A 15,848-nucleotide genomic window follows, 5' to 3' on the forward strand; every position below is an offset into this window, starting at 1 on the left:
AGCTGCTGGAGCGGCGACAGTTGAAGGAGGAACCAACCTCATGGCCATGCTTACCCTTGCGTCCGGGGATCCACTTCTACACCATGGCGGACAACGAGGAGGTGGATGAGAGGAGGAGGAGGCGTGGCCGCCGGAGTTAGGGTTTTCGTGTCGGGGTTCGAGGAGGCACGCAGCTCCGGAAGTGAAAATGTGTGGACTAGGTAGGGAGGATCTTATTCCATCTTTGAGGAGCCGCAACCATCTCGTTTTTCTGAGCAGGACACAAAGCCTAATCGACCAATAAAAACACATAAAAACGAACTAGGACTTAACCTCTAACTACAATATTTTGAGTTTCCGCAAAAGAAAATACAATATTCCGAGTCGCAATAAAACATTACAACACCGATGGTCATCGGCATGCTGCTTAGCCGAGATGTTCGGCGAGTCGGTGGTCAAAGCTAATGACAAATGTGCGGATCTCCATGGGTGCCAGCTCGACGAGGAGCTTGGAAGGATCCACGGGACGTCCACGGACCACATTTTCCTTTGGGGGAGGCCCTCCAACCTTCCACTTCAGCCTCTTCTTCTCCATGGCAGCGCGCTCTTGGTTTGCCGATAGGTTTGTCTCACTGATCTTGTCAATCTGGAGCATTAGGGTTGGAAAGGAAGTGAAAATATTCATCAGGATCCAATCAAAATGTACATAAAAGCATATATATTTAAACAAGTTTAATGAATATCACCTTTTTATTTGGGAATACCCTCTTGAGGTCGACCCTCGCCGGAACTGAGAGATCCTTATGCTCTCCAGCCTACATGCACAGTACAATGTTTACAAAACGTGCAAATTGGATCTGATTGGGGCAAGGGGAAGTAAAGGATCAAGGTTTGAGACCTCGTATAGGTGAGCCAACCGAAGAAGAACACTTCCATCTTCAAGCTCCTGTACAATGCTCAAGCGTTTTAAAACAGTATATGAAACGGTTGTTTATAATGATTGCCACCACAAACGAACCCACGTAGCATTTTCATCAATATTCTGTGGTATCGATAACAGTTGTTGCAGCTAACTCAAACCAGTAGGATAAAAAACTAACTTGCGCCATTGCAAAAAATAAAATAAAAATAAATGCTACACTACTCAGAGTTATCAGATCAGTAATCTCTTGCACAGTCTATACCCAATTTCATTTTCCTTTTATAAGGAGATAAGATAGCAATGGTCCATTCTCCATATACACGACATACCTGGAGAGTAAGCAACGCGATATTTTCAGGAAAGCTGTAAGTTGGATCCATTGCAGAGAATGATGAAACATGCGAATTCACCCAGTTGCTTCCATCCTGAAAAGTACGAGTAGGGAAATGTTCAATACGACAAGAATAGCTGTTTGATCGATCACAAGTGCAACAAAATTTATATATACCTGCTCTTGCTCTGAAAACGCAAGAAGAAGAGGGGAGTACAGTTCCTGACCAAATGTACGACGCCACCTAGCTCCGTCTCCTTGTGGGTCAATTTTGAGATAGTATTTTCCTTCAATCTGTCCATATTGTAATACATTGCTTTATTTAAAGAAGGTTTCCGCACAACATTTGCTTGTAAAGAGGGAACCCTTGTAAATAATACAACAAATAATCGATCTGCTATGGTACATCAAACACCTCTTCAATATATGTGGGAACGGGATTTGGTGAGAGATGAGTAAATTGCTTCCTCTGTAACAAGAGTTGACCAAACCAATGGGCTATACACCAAGAGTTGACCGAACGGAGGCAAAGAAAGAAAGAAATTTTATAAATAATGTAATGATGCCTATATTGCTGATAAGATTATATTTCAGTAGCAAACATCTAATTATGAATTCCATCCAAAGCACATGGTCAGAAAGATACTTACAACTAGTCCTTCACATTGATCATCCAAACATACTTCTTCATCTAATGCTTCCGCAACACCGCGGCCATCATCATGGACTAGCCTCCTACACAAGGAGTAAGAAATATTTAACGAAGAAGAGGTGGAAAGGAAAAAAAGAACAGCTAAAGGATGAAAGAAGCAAGAAAATACTGTGCAACTGTGCTCCGTGACATGTACCTGTGTAGCATTAGCTCTATTTGTCCATCCTTTATGCTAGAACCTCCAACAGACCTGTCTACGAGTACAGACAACTCTTTGGTGCCATCTTCCACATAAATTCCAAGATTAACCTGAAAATAAATACATAATTATCTATCAATCTGTATACAAATCTGCCCCCACCACAATCTACAAGCAAAACTACAGAATAATTTGCAACTTTGGAGCTGACGATTCCCAATTTTTTCAAATATTGACAAAGTATGAATAACCTCACTCTCAACATTTTAAATTATCAGCCTTCCATAATCACCAATAGCCTCCCGCCTACCAAAGCCTTCCAAATACAACTAAATCTTCATTTCCTATGCCACAAATTGTTTTTCGAGGATCAAATTTCTATGTTACCATCTTGTATGTCACCAAATGCAGAGACTTGCGTCATATGTCATTAAATGTCAAAATTTGTGTGTCTTTTTGGGCTGCGAGATCACATAGCTACACAATTACATCACTACATGTAGAGATAAAGTCCTATTCTTAGGGTGCTAAATAAGTGAAGAAGAGAGTTGCTTTAGCTGTCATTAACTGTCTGTTACCATCTACAGGTAGAGCCAGTGACCAGAAACTTACTCCTTTCTATAACATAGTGCGTATAGATTTTTTTTAAAGCATAGACTTGGTCCCTCAAGACTTTTTTTGGATATTTGGTCCTTCAAGTCTCAAAACTGAACAAGTTTGGTCCAAAAACAGATTTTGGACCATGTTGACTAGGGTTGACCAATGAACAGTAAATTTGAAAAAATAGTAAAACAATTCAAAAAAAACTTGTTTTTTTGGCATCCAATATGCTCAAGTTCTGAAGGTGCGTGTAAATTTTCATTGTGTGGACACTCAAGGAGCTCATGGCAAAATAAAAATACAAATCTACTCTAGTTGAACAGTAAATTAAAAAACAATAGGTCAAAAATTCAAAAAATCTTAAATTTTGTGGGAACCAAAATTCTTGGGTGCGCTAGGTTCATAAAATTTTGTGTGGTGTTTTGACATACGAGGATATCATGGCAAAAAACAAATTTTGACTCACAAAAAAAGCCAAAATATTTTTTTGCTAGAGCTCCTCGGATGTTATTTGAGAACAAAACTTTACACGCACCTAGCACACCCAATCATCTTAGTTGCCACAAAATTTCAGACTTTTTTGATTTATTTTTTGCTATTGTTTTGAATTTACAGTTCAGGTAGTCGATTTGTATATTTTTTTTTTTGCCACGAGCTCGTCGAGTGTCCAAACACTATGAAAATTTTCACGCACCTTAAGAAGTTGAGCATATTGGATGACAAAAAAATCAGATTTTCTTTTATTTGTTAGCTATTTTTTGAATTTACTGTTGATCGGTCAAACCTGGTCAATGTGGTCAAACCCGTTGAACGTGGTCAAAATCTGGTTTTGGACCAAACTTGTTGGGTTTTGAGACTTGAAGGATCAAATGTTTACCAGAAAATCTTGAGGGATCAAGTCTATACTTTTAGGGAACTTGAGGGACCAAAAACATGCTTTTCTCTTTTTTGAAAAGGCAAATTTTGCAAACTTCGATCAAGTTTATAGAGAAACTATTTATACCTACAATACCAAAATTATAAAATATGAAACTACATCTTTATGATAAATCTAATAATATATCTTTGGCATTCTAGATGTAAATATTTTTCTCCACAATCTTGGTCGAAGTTTGTGAGGTTTGACTTTTCAAGAAATATGTATGCACTACATTATGAAACAGAGGGAGTATCAATTACAAAGCAAACAAAAAATTCTCGACAAACAAAATACCTAATAAACTGAGGGGAAAATGCAAAGTGAACTCTGAACTACTTTCAGATGTTCACTCAATGACGGAAAACAATGAAAGAAGCCATTTCTTAGTGATACTAGTAAGCTTCCTTGTTTAAAATATAATAGAGCAAACAGGAGTTCACCGGATAATAGTTTCCTGCAATGGGTTGGTTTACTTCAATCTTCCACTCTGAGCGATAATCCCGTACCTGAAAGAAAAAGGGTATCTTGTATACTAAAATAGGTAGTATAACATAATGGTGCACCATAACAACACTTATTTTATGTTGCAGCTGCAGTAATCCTCTATAACATTGTTAGATTCTTCCCTCGAAACTAGCACAAGAATCATTAATACAGTTATTTGTGCACTATTTTTTGTGCTCACTGCATTTATTAGAAAGGCAATAGACATTTTTTGTCTTTTTTTTTTCTTTTTTGGAAAGGGTCAAGTGCTAGTGCTAGTGAGTCATACCCTTTTGATGAAATCACGTCCACTGGAATCGGTATAAAATGTTCTGTCTGTTGCGATGCTAGTAATAATTTCAGTTGATAGTTCTTTTCCATTTCCATCGTCTACTGGTATTGGTCCAATCTATGAATAAAAACAATTATTAATGAGATGTTAGAAATATGTAATGGCATAAAAGAAACAAGACGAACTAATTATTATGCAAAATGTGAAGGCCTCAAGAAGAAACCAATCCAAGGTGCAATTACTCACTATGAACTCGGTTTCCACATAGTCCTTTTCCTTGTAAACTCTAGTGATCTGTACGAAGATAAGAAAGACTATATCAATTATCAAGCATACAAAAGTAATTTAAGTCAATTAACAAGGAATGAAAAAACAGAAAAGTCCATATTCTTGGCACTATCAAGTATCAACCTCAATTTATTTTAGATATGCAATTTCACCAAAAGGCATACACATCAGTATTTGCCTGATCTAATCAAAAGATGTTGAATGGACAATAGTAAGTCTAATGAGTCTAAGGTGTACGCTAATTCAGAATGAATAGCATTACAATCAAAAATTTCAAATGAATTACGGTACTGTTGCTGTAGTGACAGAGATGTGTGCTAGAAATTCGTTGAGAACCTTAAGATCTGGCAAAAAAAGGAAGCAAGTAAATCCCCATGAGTGGTGGTTCAAACAAATAGTATTCATATTATTAACCTGGTATATCCATGAATTAATCTGCTGATGCACTTCATCCAATATGGGCCCGCGCAGAATCGTGGGAGGAACCTTGAAGTGGGAAACATAATTTCACGTCAGACCGATAATGAATCTTTTTTAAAGATCTCCTGTGATCCATTCACTATTTTAGAGATACTTTGGTCCCTTCTTCATACCTGACCATCAGTTTTGATAGGAACGGAACCGTTGGGGCGAAATATGTATGCTCCTGAAGCCTACGGTCCAGGAAAAAGAAAACAGATGCCAGTATTAGTAATTTCTACTTTTGAGGTAAAATATATTATTTGTCGAATCCCTAGTGCACCTGAGGATCATCTCCGTCTCCATGATCTTGTCCTATGTAATACTTGTACTTCTGCTTGAAATTTTCTTCAACCTTGAAATATGTTAATGGTTCTTGAGTACAAGTGATTCTAGATAACATGCAAAACAAAAAGCGAAATTTGATATCCAATACCACAGTGGACATATGAGCTGCTAGGGAAGATAACCGTGGGTAATCTTAGCATACAACTTCTGTACTACTTAAGATGAAAGCAAGGCAAGATGTAAAACTGTTTCAGATTAGAAGTAATGCTTAGGAATTGGCAAATTACCCGAGTCTTGCTATCGGAGTACCGGGATAATGCTCCAGCTGCATCATATTGAAGTTTCAAATGCCCTTGCCCAACTTGCAGATTCCTACTTTTACTTCCCTGAGGGTATAGAGTGGATGGCGAAGAGATAGATGCTGAAATGTATATAATGTGACAGAAAAATTGTCAAACTTCTGAGTGATGCTTTCTATTTTGCTGCATATCAAGATGAAAGATATGAATTCACCTGATCTCTCTCCGCTCGAAACAAAATAAGTGTTAAAACCAAGTGGTGGTACCGAAGCAGAAAAGGCAACCCAAAACTTAGGTTTTGAAGCAGGCGATGTGCCCAAATAAGCTTTGACATGTTTGTCCCGTAGGTACGATGAGGCATTAGCTATTGGCAGAAGTTGCGATTCAATTTCTCTTCCCTTAGAATCATGAACAACAATTGAGTCACTCATGACCTGTTAATTTTACAAAGAGGCCAATTTAGTTCTCATTCTATAATATAGAAGTTTCATGGTAGTGGCACTATTCATAAGCACATATATTCATATACAGAATAGATGGATGTATGAATGATCAATAAAAACCAACAAAATATCATGTTTTCAGGGAACGAAATTTGCATACTGGTATGCGGAGGACATCCTCTCGTTCCCATCCAAGAGAGTTGTACACAAGAACAACCTGTAACGAAAAGATGAAAACACCATATTAGATGTTGCATGGGTTTACTTGCGAAGAAAGTATCATGGATTATTTAAAACCTATAAAATTTCATCTTAAAAAGAGCCATGAGTTAAGAACAGAACTCACCAAGCTTTTGCCTTGAGAAAAGTTCTTCTCGGAAAGGGGACAATATGTAATATTCAGGAGAGGACACTGAAAAAAGAGATCAGTAAACAAAGTCATTTAAGTTTTAACTAAAGAGGGAACTTTGTTAAAGAAAACCTGCAAACCGACCTGCCCAAAATTTGTCGTTGGGGACGAACAACGAGAATTTGAGCCTGACTCACTCAAGCAAGCAAGAGAAGTCGAAACCAGTTCCTCCGCCTGGAAAAGAATCAAACCAAATTAAACAATCCATTAAATCCCAAAAGAAATCATCAAATACGAATTACATCAATTTTCTCGATTAGTTACTTTCTTATAGCCAATCGATAGTCTCTTCGCATAATCATCTGCAACGTGTTGCTTCTCTGTTCCTGTAACAGCATCATGGTGCTGGACAAGAGCTAGAGCATCTCCTAAACTATCTGTTGTGAAACCTGACTTGCCTCTCCCAATGAAGAACTCCAGCTGCCTAGCTGCCTGAAAGTGAAAACATATTGACCTTTAAGGAAGAACACCACCAAGTGACCAAGACAGTATATCATTTGGTGTTGGATATCTGGAGGGCAACATTAAAATAGTAGGTAAACTACCAAGTAATATCCACTCATGATGCGGACATATCGTTTTAAGGCGGGTCTGCTTGTGAAGTAACCTGTCCAGTATGCATTGCGCCTATCTGCATATCTGACCGAAGACACACAGCCATATGAACGTTAAGGAACAAAATACAAAAGAAACGTTTTAATTGTACTAATTATGAATATACTCCAAGATAGAACATACGGAAAGAAATCGTTTGTCTTGAGAGGCCATGGCTCATTTGCAGAAAATTTTGCATCAGTGTAAATGGAAGGTGTGGAGTACAGAGCATTCACACGGCCATCCTGAGGTATGGTCAAACAGAACAATGGTGAATTATAATGTGTTAATAGGTATTTTACATAAAATTTAAGCATTATTTACTTATTTACCAATTTAAAATGCTCAAAATAAATCAATTATATCCTTATCTAAAGCAAAAAAAATCAAATGCATCCCATGGCATGTTCCCATAGTGTGAGAAGACTGGAAGCATTTCAAATGTATTTCATGATTTAGAACAGAGACAATCGTGATGGTGATAGCTCACGAGATATGATTCAGTAGTGTTGTGATTATAAGTTTGTCATATAGCTATGAAGTTACTAAAGAAATACACCATCTGCTTCAGAATATAAGCAGTTTAGGTCCTTTGTACTTCCCGTCAACTTCTACAATAGAACCAAGTCCTTTTCGCAAAAAGACAAAGTACCACTTGGACCATATTTCTTAAGTACTCGTATGTTGTTTCGAACAAACACAAGTATATATTTCGAAAATCTAGTGATATCAATTTGATATTGTCATTCCAGGCTCATCATTTACCTTGTTCACATAATGAATTAATCTATCCATCTGTCTGAACCAACTTTCTGCGTATTGATATTTGAAGTCTGTTCCCATTGTAAACATGATATGGTTTGTCCTTGTGATATTTGCCTACAAAAAAATATAACGAATATAAATTACGACAAACACATGTACACACGTGTGCAATGCATGTCTGAACATAAGTGATTTTGGTAAAAGAAGAAAAGCATTAGACTGCATTACGAAAAGAAATGCAAAAGAATATGGTCTATGAATGAATTCAGAAATGAATATTATTGTTGTACAAAAAGAAATATTACAAGTGTTATCCCTATTGGTTGGTGACCAAAATTGTAAAAACAAAGGAAATTAACCAGCGGGCTCCACATTCAATTATTTACTTTAGTTTTCTTTCTCTCCTGCCCTCTTTCTAGACCCATCTCCAAGCCGCTGCGCGTCCTTGATGGTCATGTTCACACGAATCCCACTGTCTCAACTGTTAGATTGAGTACGCGAGCGATCAGGATTGATGCTTTAGATTCACTCAAAACTGATACACTATATACCGGTGTAGGTATAAGTAGAACAACAACTTTTAAGTATGAAACGATGCGGTTTAAATAACAGGAAATCAATTTGTAGAATGGTATGCATTTGGCTTATCAGCAAAACCATGTGCACGCCATCAGATCGGCCTCACTATCATCATATTTTCCACCAGCCACATGATTGACTTATTCTAGGTCCTTCCCTACTGCTGGCCTCGCACTATTTTTGGAAATTACAACCACCACCCATGGGACCTTGGAATGGGTTTGCCGTGCACCTAGGATTATCTATATCTATAACTATAGTACTATATAGTGTACCAGTTTTGAAATTTTGAAATTTTGAATCCGAAGCCTTCACCAGTAGAAAAAGGGGCTTTGGTTCGGCCAGAAAAGAGCATTAGTACCGGTTGCATTACGAACCGGGACTAATGTGAGCATTAGTCCCGGTTCGAGCGGCTAGGGCACCGTACAGGCATTACTCCCGGTTCAAATGGGGCCTTTAGTCCCGGTTTTCGTGGCACAAACCGGTACTAAAGGTACCTTTAGTACCGGTTTGTGCCACGAACCGGTACTAATGGTGCAATTTTCAAATCCTACCCCCCCCCCTCCCCTTGTATCACCTTTTCAGTTTTGTAAAAAGCAAAAGAAAATGATAAAACTGAAAAAGTTAAAATCCTTCGAGATGTAGTTATGTTACTACATCTACTAGTTAGGAAAATTTAAAAACATAAAATTAGACATGTTTTGCAAAAAGTGTAGGGAAAATATAAAACGGCTATAACTTTTGCATACGATGTCAGAAAAAAACGTATAATATATCAAAATGTTCAGCACGAAAATCCGCATCCGGTTTTGACAGCCTACGGCTTGTTTGCAAATCTTTAGAATCCTCAAATTCTAAAAGGAAAAAATGTTATGCTCAAATTTCAGTTTTTTTGAATTTTCGTTAAATCTGGTCAAACTATGGTCAAACTACTTATTCAAGAAGTATTAGTGTTAATAAATAATTATTCAAGAATATTAGTGTTACTAAATAATTATTTCAATTTTTTTGAATTTTTGTCAAACTTTGGTCAAACAATGGTCAGACTACTAATTCAAGAAATATTAGTGTTACTAAATAATTATTGTTTTTTAGAATGATAGTTTCAAACTCAAACAGTGAAATGTGTGACTTCATGCTCAAGCTAAACTCCTGAGGGTTAATAGGATTGACATCTTAATATTGTCAAGAAAACAACAAGTGCAGACTTGAAAACGAGGGAGAATAGAACCCGGAAGTTAAGCGTGCTCAGGCTGGGGTAGTGAGAGGATGGGGGACCGTTCGGGAAGTTAGATGATTTGGAATGATGAGGGATGATTAGAGATTAGAGGTTAAATTAAGCAGTGACGAGGGCTGATTAGCATAGATTAAAATAGCCTGCGAAATAGCCGCGGCTATGGCTGCTGCCGCGAAATCCTCCACATATCCCTCTAAATGGCTCAAAAATCAGCAAAACCCTCCAGAATCATCTCTCCCACCCGAAAAAATTCCGCGATTGGCCGCTATAGCTGCTGGGAGAGGCCGCCGCGAAATCGTTTCTCCCGCGATTTTAATCTATGCTGATTAGAGGTTAAAATAATTAAGAAATTTGAAAATTCAGGAAAAAAATTCAAAAACAAAATTTTAAAAAAATTCAAAAAAATCATAAAATTTTCTTTAGTACCGGTTGGTGGCACCAACCGGGACTAAAGATGGACCTCCACGCAGCGGCCACGTGGAGGGCCTTTAGTCCCGGTTCGTATAAGAACCGGGTCTAAAGGGGGGGGGGGGCTTTAGTAACGACCATTTAGTCCCGGTTTCAGAACCGGAACAAATGGCCTTTTTTCTACTAGTGCTTGAATGTGATACCAGCCATTGATTGATGCTAATCCAATGGTCTAGGTTGTTGGGATTCACATCTACAGAACCTAAATGTACCCAGATGTGTCTACATTCTTCTGGAACCAGCAGCGCGTCAGTATAATCTGTCCACACACAGTGAGCTCACAATCTCACCTAAGATTATTCGTAATATCATAAGAAAGAGAGAAAACACCCAAAACAAGATCGTTGCCCATATTTTGTTCCTATGAAGTTGTGTCATGCAATTGGAATTCCAACTTAAACATGCTTTGCACGTATCGGAGTACTATTTCTAACAAAGAAGAGGAGATTTGCTTGTGCTAGCGGTTCCGCAGGCGTAGGTTTAGAAAAGATAGTCTTGCAGCATCTCCAAGCGGACCACATCCCCCCACACAGACATACTTCTCCCTATATGTCCAGATAGATAGTCCGTATCCCATGCGGATCCCCAAACTCTGCCAATATTTTTAGGTTGTCTGGCACCCCTCAAACCCAGCCCATCCATGGGGCAGCCGACTGACAGACACATAAGAAAACCCATCTGTCCTTCAGGGAGGTCATAGGTTTGGTGCCCTCATTCATGGTTGGCGCGCTACCCGAGGGGCCAATCCCCGGCTATTTAAGCCAACCGGTGAGGACAAACCCTAGCCGCCCCTATTTCCTTCCCTTTCCTCCAATCTGCATTGCCACCGCTTCCCCGTCTGCATCCCATTCCGCTCTGACATTGCTATCCTCCATGGTCCGCGAGAAGGTCATCTATCACTAAATGCTTACATCAGAGCGCCGGATGGAGATCGCGACGAAGATGCGTGTTGCCGAGGTACCGAGCACCGCCCACATTGCGCCTGGCCTACCTCCGGGCGCTCTAGACCCGAGCTCAAAGAAAGAGGAGGAGGAGGGACCATGGAGGCTGACCCCATGGCCCGAGGTGGAGGAGTCGTTCCATCTCGCCAAGCCATGGAGGCGAATTACCTCGCGACAGAGGTGCAGATGGAGGTCGAATGTGTGGGTGCTTCCGCCTTCATGTCACTCGTTGCCGATCTCATCTTGGTGGACGAGAACCAGGCCATCCTCAAGTTGCCCCAGTCCGAGCGGGAGGTGGCGGCGAACCATCATGTTATCCACCTCTCCGACGTTCGGCAGGAGCAGCTCTTCCCGGACGAGGAGGAGGAGACACCCTCGATTCACCCCGCCGTCAATGACCATGAGACCGGCGGCTCCGACAAGGAGGTCATTGACATCGACTTTGGACGATGAGTAAGATTAGGGTAGTTATTGTTTTGCATGTAGCTATTTTTTTTCTATGTATGGTGAACTACGATATGATGAAATCGACGTTGCATGGTGTTGTATCTATATCTATATCTATATCTATATCTATATATGTACCAATATAAAAAGACCCAAAGGGGCAGATCCAATTAATCTCGGTCATCAAATCATGACAATCCAACGATCTAGACTGCTTCAATGTCAAGCGCTCAACACGTTTAGCGTGCAATTAATTCCATGCCAAATATAATGTTAATCACATAATAACACGCAAATAATATCCTACTTAGTATCCGCATGCACTTAATATACTTCCAAATTAAGGGTTAGATATGACGGGGGGTGGGGGGAGGAGGGGGCGGCTGCGGACACAGACAAAAGAGAGGCGAGGCAGCGTTGTCCACGGACGTATATAATTTGCTATGTACATTTGGAGGTGCTCTTAAAATAATAGCTTTTCAGCATGAAATGCTTAGGTCGAAGTAACATTGAAATCTGAAGCTGCATTTTCAACGTTAGGTATGAACTTGTGACTGTAAAATCCAGATGGCCATTCTAATTTGATAAAAAAAATTGTAGTAGACCAATAGATTCTCATCCAGCATGAAGATATATAGGAGACACTCCCTTAAAAACATAAGTAGTACAGGATTTATCAAAAAAAGAAGAGTTAATTACACAAAACCACAACTTCAGGTTAACTTATAACACTTTACCACAACTTTTGAGTTTTTGAATAAAAAACCACAACTTCAAGTCAATTTATAACACTTTACCACAACTTTTGAGTTTCTTTAACACAAAACCACAACTTCTGAACTAATTCTCAACATTGAGCCCAAATCTATCGGTCAACTTTTTTTAATAGCCAATCTGAGTGATTGGGCCCACATGTTAGGACCTAAGTTGGAAAAAGGTGGCATGTGCGCATCTCCTATGTGGCCTACCATTTCCTCCTCTTGCCATCCCGTACCGGCGCTATCAACTCCACCGACGCATTGAGCAGGGAGCTGGTTGTTGGTGGGGTGGTCGAAATTCTGCGACAGGATGATCACTCCGAGCATCCTTGAAGGCGAGGTTCCTAGTGTCGCAAAGCCGCACCCGTCCGGACTATGGCATGGTCAGGCGGGGCACGCGAACTAGACAGAGAGGTCTTGGGGAGCTGTAGGTGAACGCATCGTCGAGGATACGATGATGTCCTATGCAGACTGCTATGTTACACATATCCAGTCAGCGCCACGTAGGAGGGAACTTGCTACCTAGAGCCTGACATGTGGGCCAAATCATTCAGATTGGCTATTAAAGTAGTTGACCGATAGATTTTGGCTCAATGTTGAGAATTAGTTCAGAAGTTATGGCTTTGTATTAAAAAACTCAAAAGTTGCGGTAAAGTGTTATAAGTTGCCTCGAAGTTGTGGTTTTGTGTTAAAAAACTCAAACGTTGTGGTAAAGTGTTATAAGTTATCTTGAAGTTGTGGTTTTGTGTAATTAACTCAAAAAAAAACATATAGGAGACCTAATGACCCTAATGTACCTGTGCCAGCGCTGCAGCAACAAAAGCATTCACCCGTTCTTCAACATTGTAATCAAAAAGAAGGGGATCATCCTACACAGATAAAAGTGATGAAGAATTGGATTATTCCTGGTGTTGACTGAACTAACATATCTGAAGTTCTCGTTAATTTACCTGGACAACAGGGGACTCAGCACCAATCTCAAAATAAAACTCACCAGTTGGTGGTTCATAACCACCTGGGAAGATACCAGTAAAAATCTGAAAGAAAAATGAGCATAACAATAAGGGAACTGTTACAAAATATATATGCTTTTCTATGGTCATGGTTTTTATTTGGAACATGCCACCTCGTGCGGTGAACTGCATGCCGCTCGCAGCGAGAAATACTGCGAAGACGACCCCATGATCATCAAAGTGATTCACAGCATTCACATAGTTACATTACGCAAAAGGAAAATGCTACTCACATCAGCTGATGAGCCAAAGGTCTTAGAGCTCCTCCATACGACCTCAAGCTCTTTGGTCCCCTTCCTCCTTTTGTGATCTTGGTAATCAATCCGGGAGAAATACAAGGCATCAAATCCTACCTGGATGAAAGACAGTAAAATGTGGTTCATATAATAGTGGACCATATAAGGAACTTTGACTTAGTTTTCTTTTCTCCTGTGAAGCATCGTCAAAGTCACACAAAATCTGAAAGCATGGCATAAATGGATTACCTGTGCGCCGAGGAGGTAGGCCTGAACTGCAGAGTGCCCAAACGGATCAATCTGCCAGCCGATCCTTGGGATCTGGCCGAACTCCTCCTTGATGAATCTGTGCCCCAGCGTGGTTTGATCAATCATGTCAATGTAGTGCACGGTCGCCTCGTCGTGCATGCACATGCCCCCATTTCTTCAGCGTCGATGGATCACAAGGAGGGATATGCCATCAGTCAGATATAGAACAGAGACATGGTTGCCAAAACGGAAGTTGTTGAAAGAGCTAGCTAGCGTACATGAATTCCAACTGTCCGGAGCTGACGAGCCCCTTCACCGTATCCTTGATACTGTCGCTCTGCTGCCTCCACCATCTCTGGAAAAACGCCTGCAGCCAACCAACCATTCATATATAAACAGTTAATTACTGAAGAAAAATCACAGCATCAGACCCAAAAATGAACCCACATTGTAACACCATCCGTGCCATTTGGTTGTAGAATGAATTGAAACAGCCGGGTTGCAAAGCAAGAAACAGAGCGGTTACAGGTGGTAACATTGCTCTGCATCCTCCCCTCCCAGGTCCCAATTCTACAGCAACAATCCCTTCTAGTATAAGATATCATATGATACGCACACTCGTGCGTATCCGAGGAATTCTACAGCAACAATCTTGACAGGCTGCTTACCTGCTCGACGTAGATGAACTTGCGGTTCTCGTCCTTGAGCAGCGCCGGCACGAGCGAATCCAGCACGTTCTGAACGCACGCGACCTGCCACCAAAAACACCCACATTCGGCTTCAACCAAGTCGACGGACGGAAAACAGGGGTAACAAAAGGAAAAATCTGGGAGAACATTTGGAGCGGCAGAAGTCGAACCTGGATGGAGTTGTTGGAGCCGACGTAGTACTGGTCGACGGTCTTGAGCCAACCGACGTCGTCATGGGTGTGGGGGACGACGTGCACGTTCAGCTTCCCGTCCACCACCCCCGCCGACGTGTTGTAGGGGATGTACACCCCCTCGCAGCCGCCGCCGGGCCCGAGCAGGACGGCGAGGAGGAGGGCGAGCCGGACGGGGGCCATGGGCGCCGGCGCCGGCGCGGCCACTCAGGAAGTCTCTCAGAGAGAGAGAGAGAGAGAGAGCGGTGGGGTCGGTGGCGGGTTGCGAGAGTGACGACTGACGACTCACTGACTGCGTACCCCGGCCGGCGGCGGCGGGCCAAGTCGACTAGCTACTTTGTAGTGAGGGTCGAGGAGTGTAGCTGTGTAGGTGCAGGTGGCCGCATCCATGCTGTGCCACGTCGGCTTCGACGGAGATGCACATGCTGTTGCATCTCTACGGCAGAGTATAATAATTTATCCTCTGATGACACTGTTGGGAAGTGTAAAATAGGGAAGGCGAGTCAGAGATCCGGCACGGTTCTCAGAATACTGTAGATTATGAATTGATTCAAATCACATCCCCTAAGGGCACGTCCCCTAAAACGGACACCGCGTCTCTCTGTTGACCAGACCGGACTGAGGCTGAACACTGATACGGAAACCGGCCATCCAAAAACTTATCATAAACTCTGATCACATTTGATGCATATTTAAATAAACTGGATAGCTTTTATTTAAATTTAGATGACTCTTACATAAAAGAACCGGATGGTTTTCATCTAAATAGGAGCATATTCATTATATTTTTGACATATTTCAACCAAATTATAGCGGATCGGTACGCACACGGTCAGGGCACACGCAAAGCTCCCCCGATTTGCTTCCTGTTTGGGTGGAAACGGACATCCGGATCGGTCCACGGATAGATGAGATATCACATTAGATGACAAAACACGTCCGAACAGCTTGATACGGACGAATGCGGGCGATTTAAGAGTCAGTGCTGGAGATACCCTAAGATCTCATTCCAATAATTATAGTGAGGTCCTCCCGTCTTTCACGAATTACAGCCGTCTCCTTCTGATTCGACGAATTACACTCATGACCCTGCAATTACACGTATTTAAGTGTCAGAT

General features: G+C 41.0%; 1 protein-coding gene across 1 annotated transcript; it reads right to left on the bottom strand.

Moving 5' to 3' along the window:
• Positions 1-272: 272 nt before the first annotated feature.
• LOC119356405 (alpha-mannosidase At3g26720-like) lies at positions 273-15,079 on the bottom strand. Its single transcript, XM_037623360.1, has 29 exons — positions 14,710-15,079; positions 14,519-14,602; positions 14,129-14,217; positions 13,851-14,025; positions 13,599-13,718; positions 13,303-13,389; positions 13,150-13,221; positions 7,923-8,036; positions 7,302-7,402; positions 7,109-7,202; positions 6,828-6,995; positions 6,648-6,737; positions 6,501-6,566; positions 6,315-6,371; positions 5,926-6,145; positions 5,700-5,833; positions 5,408-5,479; positions 5,259-5,318; positions 5,080-5,151; positions 4,624-4,671; positions 4,375-4,494; positions 4,043-4,108; positions 2,081-2,193; positions 1,883-1,967; positions 1,410-1,526; positions 1,231-1,326; positions 878-925; positions 726-794; positions 273-625 (listed from the first exon to the last, which is right to left on the bottom strand). Exons 1-29 carry the CDS (start codon positions 14,911-14,913, stop codon positions 407-409), a joined length of 3,060 nt encoding a protein of 1,019 aa, XP_037479257.1. The 5' UTR covers positions 14,914-15,079; the 3' UTR covers positions 273-406.
• Positions 15,080-15,848: the final 769 nt, after the last annotated feature.

This window comes from Triticum dicoccoides, chromosome 2A (assembly GCF_002162155.2).
Source record: "Triticum dicoccoides isolate Atlit2015 ecotype Zavitan chromosome 2A, WEW_v2.0, whole genome shotgun sequence".
Taxonomy (NCBI): domain Eukaryota; kingdom Viridiplantae; phylum Streptophyta; class Magnoliopsida; order Poales; family Poaceae; genus Triticum; species Triticum dicoccoides.

What these genes read in the sequence shown, in the direction of transcription:
- LOC119356405 (XM_037623360.1), bottom strand. Translation starts at nt 14,913, where the DNA reads ATGGCCCCCGTCCGGCTCGCCCTCCTCCTCGCCGTCCTGCTCGGGCCC. An exon ending in TAATTCATTATGTGAACAAG is followed by an intron (nt 7,403 to 7,922) that starts GTAAATGATGAG and finishes ACCATACCTCAG; the next exon opens with GATGGCCGTGTGAATGCTCT. An exon ending in GAGACGGAGATGATCCTCAG is followed by an intron (nt 5,319 to 5,407) that starts GTGCACTAGGGA and finishes CCTGGACCGTAG; the next exon opens with GCTTCAGGAGCATACATATT.